At 43.2% G+C, this 14,929-nt stretch overlaps 1 protein-coding gene across 4 annotated transcripts in view; it reads left to right on the top strand.

Annotated features, from left to right (window-relative positions):
• ryr3 (ryanodine receptor 3) overlaps positions 1 to 14,929 on the top strand; it is a 109,788-nt gene that overhangs the window by 57,339 nt on the left and 37,520 nt on the right. For all 4 annotated transcript variants that reach the window (XM_029425968.1, XM_029425967.1, XM_029425965.1 and 1 more), the window contains 7 exons: positions 377 to 983; positions 1,492 to 1,692; positions 3,587 to 3,689; positions 4,243 to 4,377; positions 11,140 to 11,413; positions 11,986 to 12,100; positions 14,597 to 14,729. In XM_029425968.1, the coding sequence (XP_029281828.1) occupies positions 377 to 983; positions 1,492 to 1,692; positions 3,587 to 3,689; positions 4,243 to 4,377; positions 11,140 to 11,413; positions 11,986 to 12,100; positions 14,597 to 14,729 (1,568 nt within the window). The remainder of the gene's footprint in view (positions 1 to 376; positions 984 to 1,491; positions 1,693 to 3,586; positions 3,690 to 4,242; positions 4,378 to 11,139; positions 11,414 to 11,985; positions 12,101 to 14,596; positions 14,730 to 14,929) is intronic.

Genomic DNA, 14,929 nt, shown 5'->3' on the forward strand with positions numbered 1-14,929 from the left:
GCTACTTTCGAGACATTGTGATTACCTCCATTATCACTGAAAAGGATATTTTGCATAGAGGGCGTTAACATCCCTGTGAGTGGGGAGTTTTGTTTTCCAAACTATTATTATGGACCACAATGCGTTTGAGAACTCAGCAGCCAGTCAGGTAATTGCTGACTCACTGCTATTGATCAACAGCCCTGTCACCTCCCACAGAAGTATTATGGTAATCATGTGCTGTGGGGCTAAAGAAATCTTAGCAATTGCTCATTTATACCATTTAGGGAACTTATTCTTAGACTACGAATACTCCATGGTTATTTCCTGATAAGTAAAATGGCCAATGCCTCCAGATGTGCGAGATGATTGAACTGATTCTTCTCCTCGTTGCCAGCATCCATCTTGAAACGGCAAAGGAGGCTCGCCTGATGATGAACAACGAGTTCATCATCCCTGTGACGGACGAGACTCGTTCCATCAAGCTGTTCCCCGATGAGTCCAAGCGGCACTCGCTGCCTGGCGTGGACCTGAGCACCTCCCTCAAACCTCGGGTCAACTTCTCCGCCGTCGGCATCATCAACACGAAGCGCCAGCAGTTCCTCTACAGCCCCCAGATCCCTCTGGGCAGCCTGAAGGAGAAAGCCATCAGCATGCTCTCTGAGGCCGTGCAGGGCGGAGGCACACACATCCGAGACCCGGTAGGCGGCAGCGTAGAGTACCAGTTCGTCCCCATCCTGAAGCTGATCGGAACGCTGTTAATCATGGGAGTCCTGACCAGAGAGGAGGTACGAATGATTCTCCTCCTGATTGACCCCAACGTGTTCGGAGAGGCCAAGGAGGGCGAGGACGCCAAGGGGGACGAGGGGGTGTCGCGGGAGAAGGAGGAAGTGAGCAAGAACGAGGAGAAGGCTGTGGAGGCGGGAGAGGAGGAGACGAAGGAGAGCAAACCGCTCATTAAAGGTCTGCTGGAGAAGTCCCTGCCCGAGCCCGTCAAACGCCAGGTGATGAAAATGATCATAAAAACAATCACCCACATTTTAGCGATTTAAAAAAAATCTGAGATTGGAAATAGTTACATAAAACTAAGTCCATCAATTAATATTCCAAGGTTCAAATTCAATTTACATTTTCCCCATCTTATTTGCCTTCATCCGATTTGGTACACTAATTCCTCATTCAGAGCTTTTATGATTTATATCTCACTGAGAAGTGACTGCATGAGTGCAAAGGCAGGCGGTGGGGGAATACTAATGTTCCCATCAATGACAAAAAGTCCACAATGCTGTAAAGAGAGCTTTAAACTTTGTATTGTGAAGATGGAGGCAGATAATCTCTTGGAAAGGGCAATAATGTGTGAGGTTTCTCTCTGTTTACCGTAGAGGAAAACGCTCAATCAGTTTATATGAAAATCCTCTTGTTTAAAAAGCACATCGCAGAGAGCAAGAGAAACGCTCACTTCTAAATGTACGTTAGATCGCCGTTCTTGCTGAATTAGTGTCTTCTTCTCAGATGTGCGAGCTGCTGCACTACTTCTGTGACTGTGAGCTGAAGCATCGCATCGAGTCCATCGTCTCCTTCTCAGACAGCTTCGTGTCCAAGCTGCAGTTCAACCAGAAGTTCCGCTACAATGAGCTGATGCTGGCGTTCAACATGTCCGCCGCCATCACTGCCAAGAAGACCAAAGAGTTTCGTTCACCGCCACATGAGCAGGTACTGCAGTGGAGCAAACGCCGTACTGAGAAACTGTTCACACCCCCGTTTGAGATGTAATTTATGTTTGAGGGTTTATATTGTAACAAAACCCCCAGAATGAAAAAAGAAATCAATAACCTCGACTGGAACAGAGGCAGTCTGGAGCACAGAGTTTTGTTCTCTGAGGGCCTTTTAGTTTTGGTTTGTTTCTCAAAGCTGGAGGAACTTTTGTCTCCTCTCTCGGGCAGTGAGAGTAATTACCATGAGAGACGACAGTTAGCAGTCTGGTAGAAGATACGTTTCTGGAGTGGATTCTCACCATATAAAAAGAAATTCAGAGTTCAAAAGAAGGATTAAAGTTGAAGATAGCTCTCCTGTGGGCGGGGGAAATGCGACAAGCTCACCTGCAGACATGCGTGCAGCAGCACGGTAAAGTCGCCACAGACAGCGGACACCACAACTCTGCATTGTATGAACTTGTTTGCCTGAAGAAAACAGACGTTCATTTAATCGTAAAAGTCCCACACTCCATATTTCTTTATTTTTAGCTGGTATTTCCAAAGGGTAAATTGAGCCATATGTGAGAACAAACATAATCGCCCTGAGGATCTATTCGCTCTCACAACAGATGTTGAAACAATCTGAAATGTTTCTCTTTAGAGACGTCAGACTTGTTGTACCACGCTATCATTATATTAGGATTTAATCCTAATGACTAAATGGATGACCATGATGATATTGGTCTAGCTCTACTAGTATGTGGTTGTACCATAAATACTACGGCCGGACAAACTTGCCTTTTATGTCATTGTTTAACTGTTGGATGATCGAAACATTTACTTTCTAAATCAATGGATTCCTTTGAACAACTTTTGGTTTCCTGCTTTCTAATGTTTTAAAATATAAAAAGCAATCGATAGGAGCAGTTTAAATAAGACCCGGTGACCTGATCTGGCTGCTTCGTGGCTAACTATAACACAAACTAAAGTAAGTAAAGTCTTACACCACATGCTTTCTGTGCTTTTCAACCCAGTGCGCAAGAACTGCATCAGCACACTGAAGTGCCAGTGGCTCAGGTCTTTGTAGCTAATGAGAACGCCCCATTTTACATCCATATGTCTTTCAGTGTGTCTCAGAGAAGAGAGGAGCACAGCTTTATTCTTCCTGCCCATTAGCCAGAAAGTCCCGGCCGTGTTTCTTTTCTGTTTGTGTTCAGATCACTTGCTTTTGTGCCGAGAAGAGTTCCTGCATACGACACACTTTCATGTTCAAAACACATTTTAATTGCGCCTTCTCTGAGCTGCAAACGCGTGCAGATAAACACCGCCCTACAGCTACACCATCAGTACTGCGGTGCTCAGCAGCAGGTGTACACTGCAGGCCACGTCCTCCGAGATCGCTGTATGTTCCTCCCATGGTTTATTAAAAAGCCCCGCCAGGAATAGACATCACAGTAGCCTAAACTGGACTCTGCATTTGCTCAGGGAAGCAGCTCGTATATATTTAGTCTGCGTCATAGTTAGCTTGCGACATACAGCAGTCGGAATAATTTATCATTTAAATTCATTTCTAAATCGCGTCATTAAGAGTTGATTTAAAGGTTTAAATGATTACTTGTCACTAGAGTTGATGTAAAATGCTTCAGACTATTTCCCCCCTGCGTTGATCAGACGGATACTGTTTGAACTTCCCACGTGAGCGCTCGCCGCAGGAGACGACACGAGTTTCTGCTGTTGAGTTATGACTCAGAATAATAATGGTGCTCTCCTCTCTGTATGCCATCCTCCTTCTTTCACACAATTGTTTTCCCTCCCTCCGTCTCCTCATCCCTCCTGCTCTCTAAAACAAACTTATACTCCCTTCCCCGCTCTCTGCTTCTCACCTTATTGATATGTTTGTCTGTTTCCTGCAGATCAATATCCTGTTGAATTTCAGTGCAGGGGAGGACTGCCCCTGTCCGGAGGACATCCAGGATGAGCTAAACTCTTTCCATGAAGAATTGCGACTGCACTGTGGTAGAGTCCAACTGCTTCCTCAATTATCTTTTACAAATATTGTTGATTTGGGTTAATAGATGTTAATACGACGTCTAATACAGGCTTAGAGACTAACATGGAAACTGACATGAACAAACAACCACTACAAACGGCAATTACAACTACAATTATGAACAATGACTGAAAACGACAGTCGAGAACCAGGTTTGCCTTTTAGTATTAAAAGCTTTCAAATCTGTTAATGTTATTATTTCTAATGGAAAAGAGGACGCACCAAACGTTACCTGGTTTGCAGGCTCCACTAACTGCTCCCCTCGCTCTGCCTCCTTTACTTTACAACCATTTGACTCACTAGTTCTGGGGCCGCTCACACACACACAAATGTCAGGTGTGAACTGGAGGCGTCCTGTCACATTGACCTTTGGCTGACCTGGTGTCTGCCGGAACAAAACATCCTGGTGTCTTGACACACTACACCGTTACACTTAAAGGCCATTACCACTAACTTTGTGCACATTTAATCACAAAATGTTGAATTTCTAAACGTCTGACAGAAGTTTCCCCCACGCAGGAATTCCCGTGGAGGAGGAAGAGGAAGAGCAGGACACTTCAATAAAAGGCCGTCTCCTCGCTTTACTCTACAAGATCAAAGGTGCACCTCATAAGACCGAAGCAGAACCCACAGAGAAGGAACAGGCTGCTCCCAGTAAGTAACTCTGAACACCAAAGAGCAGAATGTCTGTCTGCAAAAACAGCATTTGTGTAAAATTGTAAATTACTCGAATGCACTACTAATCTAAGAGATTAAGGGTCAAATGCAGGGACTGATTAAAGTGCACTGTCAAACCAAATGAGCGCATTCAACAACTCACAACAGGTATAAAGACGGGTTTGTAGCGATAATGAACTCACATTGGTGGACGCTAGTTTCATACGATGATGCAGATAGCAGTGGGAGACCATCTTCTGTCGATTGTAACGTTCATCTCGGTGCTACAGAACTTGCACAGGATTGAAGCGTTGTTGCATCAACTTGCATTCCGATATCTAAAGGTTTGCTGGAAGGCACCAAGGAGTGAAGTCTTTCTCTGATGTGCCACGTTTTTCATTAAACATCGATTGGGTATTGAAAAACCTTGAAACAGATACAGATCTATCCATCATAAATGATACAGAACATAAGGCACCGTCCGGCTAATAGCTTAACAAGGTTTTTGCTTTAACCTGGGGTCAATGGTTTCAGTATTCGTTCCTGCTGAGAGCGTGGCTATGTTCTGTTTCCAATAATAAAGGACGAATAGACAGCTGCACTGCAAGACTCTGCTATAAATGTTAATGCCTTACTCCAGCCTCCCACACCTCGCCTGCATTATTGAAACCTTTCATAAGTGGACAGATGATGGGATTCAAGATGATTGTGGTCGACCTACATCGCCTTTCCTACATCAGATGAAGATCATCTTGAAGTAGGCGGCGTTGCTGTCGCTGCTAGCATCGGGGGCTAACCAGAGCCCCTTTACTTTCATCAGCAGGTGGTCTTTAGGAGTTCTAGCATTTGTTCACCCTCAAATAAACTGTACACACACTGCACGGCTACGTTACTGCTGACTTCATACTCACTGCACACACGCGATCGCTCGCTCGGTCTTTATCTTTCCGCACGCTCTCTATCGCTTGCCTTGGTACCGCGGGTGGGTTAATTAGTGAAATGCTCTCTGTCTCTCAACCGCACTCGCTAGTGTTATTACTTTAGTTTAATAGACATGTTAAGAATACATTTATAAAGAGGCCCCACAGGGAGTCGACTCAGACCCTGCGGGCCGCGAGGCTTTCAGTTCACCGGCAGAAACACTGAGCAAATGATGTCTTTGATATTTCGTAAAAACTACAATTAACAATACGGCCAACTCGGTGTTGGGTTTGTGCTGAATATACATCTTGGAGCCGCTATGAAACATTTTTATAAATAGCAGCATATTGACAGTTTGTGGTCGTTAGCAGACAGGGTCGTTTTCTGTGTTAGTGATGAGTTCTGTGTGAGCCGGTGTTTGAGATGATGCAGAGCAGATGTGAATCTCAAAAATTCACCTTCAGGGCAGCTGGCTCTCTCCGAAATAACAAAAAAAAAAAAAAAGAGAAAAGAAAGAGAGACCGAGAGAGAAAGAGAGAGAGAGAAAGAGATAGAGAGAGCTCTCTCTCTCTTTCCTCTATTTCTCTCTCGTTCTCTCTCCTTTCTCTCCTCTCTTCTTTTCTCTCTCTCTCCTCTCTCTCTCTCTCTCTGTCTCTCTCTCTCTCCCTCTTTCTCTCTCTCTCTTTCTCCCTCCTCCCATCTCTCTCGGTCTCTCCTCTGCTGTCTGTCTGTCTCTCTGTCTCTCTCTCTCTCTCTCATTCTCTTGTCTGTCTGTCTGTGTCTCTCTCTGTCTCTCTCCCTCTCTCTCGGTCTCCTCAAGAGAAAGAGGAAGAGAGAGCGAGCGCAAAAAAAAAGGAAAATAGATAAAGAGAAAGAAAAGAAAGAGAAGAGAGAAGAGCCCCTCTTAGTCCTCTCCCTCTACCCTTCTATATCTCATCCCTCTCCTCTCCATCTCCTCTACTCTCCTCTCTCTCGGTCTCTCTCCCTCCCCCCTCTTTCCTCTCTCTCTCCTCTCACTCTCTCTCTGCTCTATCCCTCTCCCCTCTTCCTCTCTCTCTCTCTCTCTGTCTCTCTCCCTCTCCCCTCTTCCTCTCTCTCTCCCTCTCCCTCTCTCTCGGTCTCTCTCGCTCTGTCTCTCGTCTCTCATTAGGATTCTGCTGGAATCTGACCCTTTGTTTGCCACAGATGTTTGGCTGTTTGACTTAAACACCCAAAGTTCAGCGATAGCTTTGGAATAACAATGTTATAATTTGGAGGGGGGCAACATTTGTCAATACAGTTCACTGAGTTCATCTGTGGTTGTGCCCAGTTTAACTTAATTGCCATTAACACACATTGAAAGGTAATTAACATTACAAAACAAGAGATACAAGACGCACATCTACCTATACATACACCTACAGGAATTATACATCAGAACATCTACTTGTAGAATAGGCAGCTTTAGTTGAAGCTGGCAGTCTTGTGTTCCATCATATAAACATGTTTGACTTTTTTTTGGAGTGTTAGGCTTCATCCAAATAATAGCTATTATGCAACTGGTCTGTGGTCAGGTGATACTTCAGATGACTGACTGTACCACAGTTTCTCCAGCGTCTGTTGGTAAGATTGTTTTTGAAGATGCATGTTGTCATTGGGATCCGCAAAGAACATTATTTAAACCGTCCAATCAAATGTGTTCCATAGCTGGCTCCCAACCCCCCTGTGACATCCAGGACTCATGTTTTGCCAGATGTCTTCGTCCACTGTTGTTGCCGAGTTTTATTGTTGCTTGTTTGTGAGATTAAAGTTAAATGGGACCTTAAAACTAAGTGTGAAAGCACCACCCAGACCTCAGACCTACAGTTTAATTTCCATCTGTCTCTATACATCTAACTTGTATTCTGTGCTCCACTATAAATGCATGAGGTAGAGACATGTTGTTATTTTTTTTTAAATGAAAAACAGTTCTGAGGTGTCTGGGGGACGGAGCAGAAAGCTGTTTCTCAACGGTCCTTGGAAACATTTTCAGACCTTTTCGGCCAAGGAGTAAAATGTTACTGCAACTTACTGCAGGAAGGAAAAGGTTGAGAGTTATTTTAGTAGATACATTTTGCTTAAACCATCATGTGGCACTTTGTTTTAGCAGCGGCACAGGCGGTTACATCATATCGTCTTTAGCGTGAGAGAAGAAGACATAAAACTGTGTGTGTGAGAGTTAATATCACAATAGTTTTGTATAAATAAATACATAGTGTTGATTCTCTATAATAAGCTGACATACACACGTACAGAATAATATTTTCTCTGATATGTATAAACATAGAATTCCATTTTCCATTCAAGAAAAAGTTACAAAAATGTTTGTATTTAGAAATCTGATATCGTAATTGGTTCAGACATCTCTGTTAGAAAACACCGACGTAGCAGCACAGTTATGATGCTTCAATCATCTTTCTCCTTGTGCTCAGCTCAGACACCATGTCAGATGCTAAATGTAATTAGTCTGCTAATTAATTGACTACTGGACCTTCATGTTATTTTTTTATATTGACAGATCACACATACCTAATGAGAAACTGGATTCAGAGACTATTGGTGGCTCGCGTGGCAGTGGGCTAAATAAAGGGGTGATAGATATGATTATGGAGTCAATACAGATATTTCATAAAAACACTAAAAACAAGCAGGGCTATTATATACAACCCATTAAACCACTGAAATTGTCTGCTCTATTAGCCTACAAATAATACAAATAATTGATAATAATAATTGATAAAAGATCAAATATAGACAGAAACAAGATATTTAAACTTGCTCGGCCGACACTGACTCACTGCAGAGTTGCCAGTTTTGGCGGTCTATCAGCACTACATTGGTGAATGTGCTCTTGGGACGGGTAGATACATGGTGGGCTAGTATAGAAATAAATTAACTTAAGCTAATTAAAAATATGTTAACATAAGCATGCTTATGAATATGGACATTTGCTAAAAAATAATTTATATCGCTAAATTTGAACATATAAATTGGAGGATACTACGACCAACCTGGCACTTCATACTCGCGTTAGCTTGGCTCCGGTCGACTCGTTTCACAATTATGCTAGTTAGCACGTCTTTCAACAGCTGCTCCCGTTATAAAAGAAAGGTACGAGCCATACAAGACGAGTAAAGGACATTTTAAGACAAGTGGACAGAGGAGTTTTTATTTGTCCTCCACGAGTCGAACCCTTCGTGCTTAATGTGCAAACAAACCCGCTCTGGTTTCAAGAGAAGTCAATTTGGAGCCGCATTTCCAAACGACGCATCCAAAATTCAACGAAACTTACACACCTGGAAGAGAAATGAGTAAATATAAATAAAAATAGAGCAGCTTTCTTCTCTTTCTGGACAACAAAGGTTCGAACACAGGACGACTAACACAGCTGAACGATTCACTGAGGCATCTTTTGAGGTCGCATGGATTTTGGCTCGGGCAAAGAAATTCTTCTCAGACTCAAACATTGTGAAACTGCTTTGTGGCTTCAGCAGAAATATTGTTTGCAGAGTTTGACAACATCATCCCAGTATTAAGATAATCCTGCTTTTATTGAATGTATTGGTTGGCTGCATTGCATATTGTATGTTCTGGCTGGGATGAATAAGCAGACGTGCTTTTTATGACTGGATGTAGCTTTTCATACTTTGCAGTAAAAGTGGCTCTCCTGTTGACTTTGACCTCTCAATGTGGCTCTCACGTAAACAATAGTGAAGACCACTGCTCTGATGTGTAAATGACCAGCAGCGTCAGAGTACATAAAGACATGAGGTTTATGGTAGCAGCATAACCCACCATGTACACGTGCATCAGGTCTTTCTTTTCTTATGACATGATTAAAGAATTGCATACATTGTACTTCTGCTTGACTTCTGAACTGAGCACGTTTTGCTCGGTTGTGGATTTTTCTTGCTGATTATACAACATTTTCCAGGATCGCAGAAAATGGTGTAAACTTTTTCTGGCACCTTTTGCACTTTGTCTCTTGAACTCCTTGTTGGAGGCTCTGCCTTTCACTCACATTACACACGTCATTTCAGATTGTAATGTTGACTACATGATGTAAATGTAATGATCACAGCGCTGCTGAAGAACTGCCAACTCATGTCAGTTTTGATATGAGCAGCAAAAACCTGTATGATGTTTTAAACTAAATGCCGACAGTGCCAGATGCATTATGACCTTAATTATTCCTACAATGCAATGTTACTTTACACCTCTAAAAATGACTTGATAAGAAACCTCCACTGAAAAAGAAAATACAGCAGTTGTACCACACGGCTATAAAATAATACTGAATGCTGAACTGTGGGATGAATAATACGTTTTTCCGATTAAGAATGAGCTAAAATACTGTGAACCATTGTTAGAAGGTGTGAAATGGCATTACTAAAGCAGTGCATGATGGGACCTGGAGCAGATCTCACAGAATGAGCTAACCTCAGCATTTTGTTTTCATACAGAAAAATAATTAATTTCTGGTTGCTGGACTTCTAATAAGTGTAAACTGGCTAATGTGGTGTGTGTGTGTGTCCTTGAGTTATATGTGCATACATGCAAATGATACACACAGTAAGTATAAACACAATGTGAAAGCGAGTCCAGTAGCATTTCCTCATTGTGTTTTTGGACTGGACACCTGTTCTAAATTTGGCACATTTTTGCTCAGCACGTTATTATAAAGTATTAAATAAGGCACAAAGAACTGTTGACCGCATCAAAGCTCCAATGAGTTCCAATTTTGTTCGAAATTAAATGGCAGGATGAGGCCGTTTATCGATGCTGCTTTACTCGCACCAGTGCAGTGTCAGTTCAAAACATGTCAGTTCAAAACATGTCAGTTCAAAACATGTCAGTTCAAAACATGTCTGTTCTTAACGGGCTGAATTCTGCTGCTTGCAGCTTTCTCGGAAATTGCAGACAAACGACTTCACACTGGACACCGAGCTCCCTTGTGCTCCTTAGCAATACACTGGCCATGACATAGTTGTCACACACCCAAGCCGGGGCTACTCACAAACAGAAATACACTCTGGTTCGTGGGGGGGAACACTTTACCACCAGGCACGAGAGGCAACTGTCTGGGCCCCAAACAGCTACAGAATAATTAGAAAAATATTGAATTATGTTACTAATCTAACTAATCGTACCTGAAATAACTTACAAAGGGCCCCCAAAGCATTGCTCCCTTTACTGTGGACTTCTACTTCAGAGGAATTCATTGTACTACTACATTACCTGACAGATAAATGGGCATATTCAGATTTTACTCACAAAATATATTGTATTATTACTTATCCATTATTATATTTGAATTAAAAGCTCCACCTTGAACAGACGTCACGTAAACGTAAGTGCTTTGTGCTGATAATGCCTCTCCGGACTCCTGGGAAGTGAAGAAGAGTTGGGTTGTAACGCTATATGTTTATCCAGCAGCGAAAGTCAATGAGCCTGTAAAGGCCCACTGTGGACGCCATGCTCGACTCAGTCTGCAGAGCCCAGGAGCGCCGCTGCTGCACAGAGCGCTGTTTGCATGTTTATTCAAAATGTATTAATGCTGAACTCGACGAGGGTCCAAATTGCACCAACTTGGAGGTCCCCTGGGTCCCCGCAATATGCGAAGGACAGACAGACATTCCTTGCTTTATAGTTTGACGTAGTGAGTTCTTTTTAAAGCTGCATTAAACAACTTTCCATGTCCGTATTTCCCAATGACATTGAATGGTAAGAGAACTAAACCATTAGCCTCTGATAGAAAAGCTGCACGAACTTCACTTCCTCTAAACCATCATTCACTGTGTGGATGTTTAATTCCCACAGCCAACCTGAAGGAGCTGATCTCTCAGACCATAACCAGCTGGGCTCAGGAGTCTCACATCCAGGACCCAGAGCTGGTCAGAGTGATGTTCAGCCTGCTAAGGAGGCAGTATGACGGCATCGGGGAGCTGCTCCGAGCCATGAAGAAATCCTACACCATCAGTGCCGCCTCCGTACAGGATGCTATTAACCTGTTGGTGTCTCTGGGTCAAATCCGCTCTCTGCTGTCAGTACGCATGGGCAAGGAGGAGGAGAAACTCATGATTGATGGACTAGGGTAAGAAAATGTGTCAAAATGAACCCAGTGCCTTCTCTCTCTCTCTCTCTCTCTCTCTCTCTCTATCTCTCTCTCTCGCTCTTTCTCTCTCTCTCTCTCTCTCTCTCTCTCTCTTTCTCTCTCTCTCTCTCTCTCTCTCTCGCTCTATCTCTCTCTCTCGCTCTCTCTCTGTCTTTCTCGCTCTCTCTCTCTCTGTCTCTCTCTCGCTCTCTCTCTCTTGCTCTCTCTCTCGCTCGCTCTCGCTCTCTCTCTGTCTCTCGCTCGCTCTCTCTCTCTTGCTCTCGCTCGCTCTCTCTCTCTTGCTCTCTCTCTCTCGCTCGCTCGCTCTCTCTCTGTCTCTCTCTCGCTCTCCCGCTCGCTCTCTCGCTCGCTCTCTCGCTCTCGTTCGCTCTCTCTCTCTCTCTCTCTCTCTCTCTCTCTCTCTCTCTCTCTCTCTCTCTCTCTCTCTCTCTCTCTGTGACTTACAATGTAAAAATATGATGGTAATAATACTCATTTCCACAGTGGGGCAGTATTTCCAATGTGCTGTAAAATATTATATTCCTTCACAATTCACTTTCTCGTGTTCCCAGCGACATCATGAACAACAAGGTTTTCTACCAACATCCCAACCTGATGCGAGTGCTGGGCATGCACGAGACCGTCATGGAGGTCATGGTGAACGTGCTGGGAGGAGATAAGTTACAGGTACGACGGCGTGACACGGTATTGACATTTTGAGCCCCACTAATACTTCCTGTATTAGCTGCGTTCAGTACGACCCAGTGCTGTCAAGTTGTCACCGTCATGAAAGCAAATACTTGACAAACCCTCTCAGCTCGTTTGCTTGTTGACAGTCCGCGTTTCCTCGTTGCTCGTTGTTTAGACTATAACAACTCTGAGCGCCTCGACCATCTCCCATCCATGCTGACTGAGAAGTTCAACTGAATTTAACCCTCGCCAGTGTCGGCGTTGGCATACATTTACTTCTTTTCATAACTTATTAAGGAGCCAGGGAACCTTTGTAAGAACTTAGCAACTTAACGTTTCCTTGTGGAGTTTTGCTCCTCTTACAGCGGCATGGAGTGGGTCCCCGTTTTGTTTCTCGTGAATTCATTCATACATGATCCCACTATTCCACTGACGTACAGCTGCCAGTAATGCTCTAAGAAAAGCAGCAATGTACCAACAAAGGCAGTAAAGAAGACGACTGCTGCAAGTAAACATGGATTTTGACGTCGCAGGATTTAAAAAGTTAAAACAAATCAGCATGTTAGTTAGTAACTCTGAATGTCAATATAACTTTTGTTTGTTTACAAGAGAACTTCACATGGTACCTTTTAACCTACGTTCCTGAACACCTGCACCATTAGAACGTTCTTCATGGGGGAGCGTGCGGTACTGAACCAATTTCAAGCAAAACGGTCACTTTGAAATTGCTTAATCTTAACCGTTCTTTAGATGTAAGGGGAAATGCACAAACGTATGTTAATTAAGATTTTAGATTGGAAAGCCCTGACAGAGGGAAGTAAGCCAACATCAACAACCTAATAGTCAGATAAGACCACGAGGGTAATGGAGAGGGCAGGGGAGGGTGACGGGGAGGCCTCTCAAGCCTGTCCTTGTTGGGCAGTGCTGACAGAAGCTGAAAGAGATGCTTGTGATTTAATGCAGCGTCCAGTGCCAAGCATGAATTAAAGCTCAGACAGAAAGACCTCAGGGAGACATTCAGGCCTTCACACCGGACTCTGGCAGTCTCATCGCGCAGTCTCGGACATAAATTCCAGACCGGTTTACTGCCACTTGATATGTGCACTTCACTTACTGTGGCCATATAAAGTGGCATTAGCACAGCTTGCAAGTGTGTAGGGTTTGCAATATTTACTCTCACAATTACAGGTCACAATACTGGACACATAATCAAGGTCTTAGATCATTACACCACAAGAACAAAAAGTTTTCTTCTTTTCTTTTAATGAGATGCTGATTCCCGATCGTGCACATCATTACCACACGAGTAGCGTTTTCACACATTAAGAAGAGGAAATTGCTTTGACTTTTAGAAGTGGCAACGTTTAGCGTGATTTGAAAGTTCTGGTCTGATGATGAGTAAGATTTGCTGTTCATACTTTCAGAGCGTAATTTGCCAGAGATAATGTGTGGCTTCCCCTCCCTCTGGTATCTTTTCATTCCTCTGGCAATTTACTTTAATCTGCAGCGCGGACAGAACTGACTTCACTCTGAGATTTATGCTCACACTGAACACACACTAGAATGAGGACGATCCAGAGGTACTGCAATGGTATTATATGCAAAAAGGTCTTAGAGGTGAAGTGATTGATTTCCCAGTTGTTGTGTTCTGAACAGAAAATACATTTTATTTATTGTCCACACTTTAAGCCTTTATCAGAGCCGAGAGCATCCTCCAGACGTATCAAAAATAGATAGAAGGCCGTCTGAGCTCCTGCAACAGCTTATATGGGGAAAGGCTTGATATCGCCTTGGAGAATATTTAAGAGTTTTAGTTTCACATTAAATCCTGAGGGTCGGAAACTCCAAGAAAGTTTGATACTGTCTCTTTCAAACAGAAATGGGAGGAAAATAAATCAGGCCTGGAGATATGAGGAGGTGTTTGGGATGATGCATAGGACGGCCAGGCTGAGACTCAAGGTCCTGGAGAGAGTTCAGTTGGACAAAAATAATACAATATTTCATAACTACAAAGTTGAAATGTATTCAGAGAAGTAAATCGGGACAGAAGTGGCCGATCGTTTTCATGTTTCTTGCCCTTAAAGAGATCGCTAAAGAAAAAATGAAGATTTTTGCAGGTTGACTGCTCTGTCGTCACATTATACCTGGTCGACATCCCAGACAAACTCTCCGGATGAATACATCTATAAAATACTCTTGTCTGCGAGCTAGAAAGCAATCGTGTGGAAAGGGCTGCAGCCGAAACCTCCAAAAAAAGGACGTCGAAATAAACAGTATGGGAGACGATGACTGATGGGAGACTGTTATATTAAAAGATATGTCCTACAGATACAGTATGTGTCTATAAGATGATAAACGTGACGGGTTACAAGTATAATGTTGTCCTTGTCAATTCCTTCTTTTGCCTGAAAATGTCAAAAGAAATAAAGTCGAGTGTCTGCTTTGAACTTAGCACATCTTTACGTTTGTTTGTTTTTTCATTTGTGTCCACAGGAGATCACCTTCCCCAAGATGGTGGCCAGCTGTTGTCGCTTCTTGTGCTACTTCTGTCGTATCAGCCGGCAGAACCAGAAAGCCATGTTTGACCACCTGAGCTACCTGCTGGAGAACAGCAGTGTCGGGCTGGGTAAGTGCCTCTCGAAGATGATCATCTTATATCTTAGTTTCCTTACATCGTTTTCTTCCAATACAGTTCGTGCATAGCATTCTGAGATGTAGAGTAAATATGAAGGAGCAGAAAGTACTGAAGCTGTGGTGGTGACAGAGTTAGAGTGGAAGAGAGAAATGTTGAGAGAAGAACTTTACAATGGATTCCTTGACATTTTG

Source organism: Cottoperca gobio, chromosome 24, assembly GCF_900634415.1.
Source record: "Cottoperca gobio chromosome 24, fCotGob3.1, whole genome shotgun sequence".
NCBI classification, from domain to species: domain Eukaryota; kingdom Metazoa; phylum Chordata; class Actinopteri; order Perciformes; family Bovichtidae; genus Cottoperca; species Cottoperca gobio.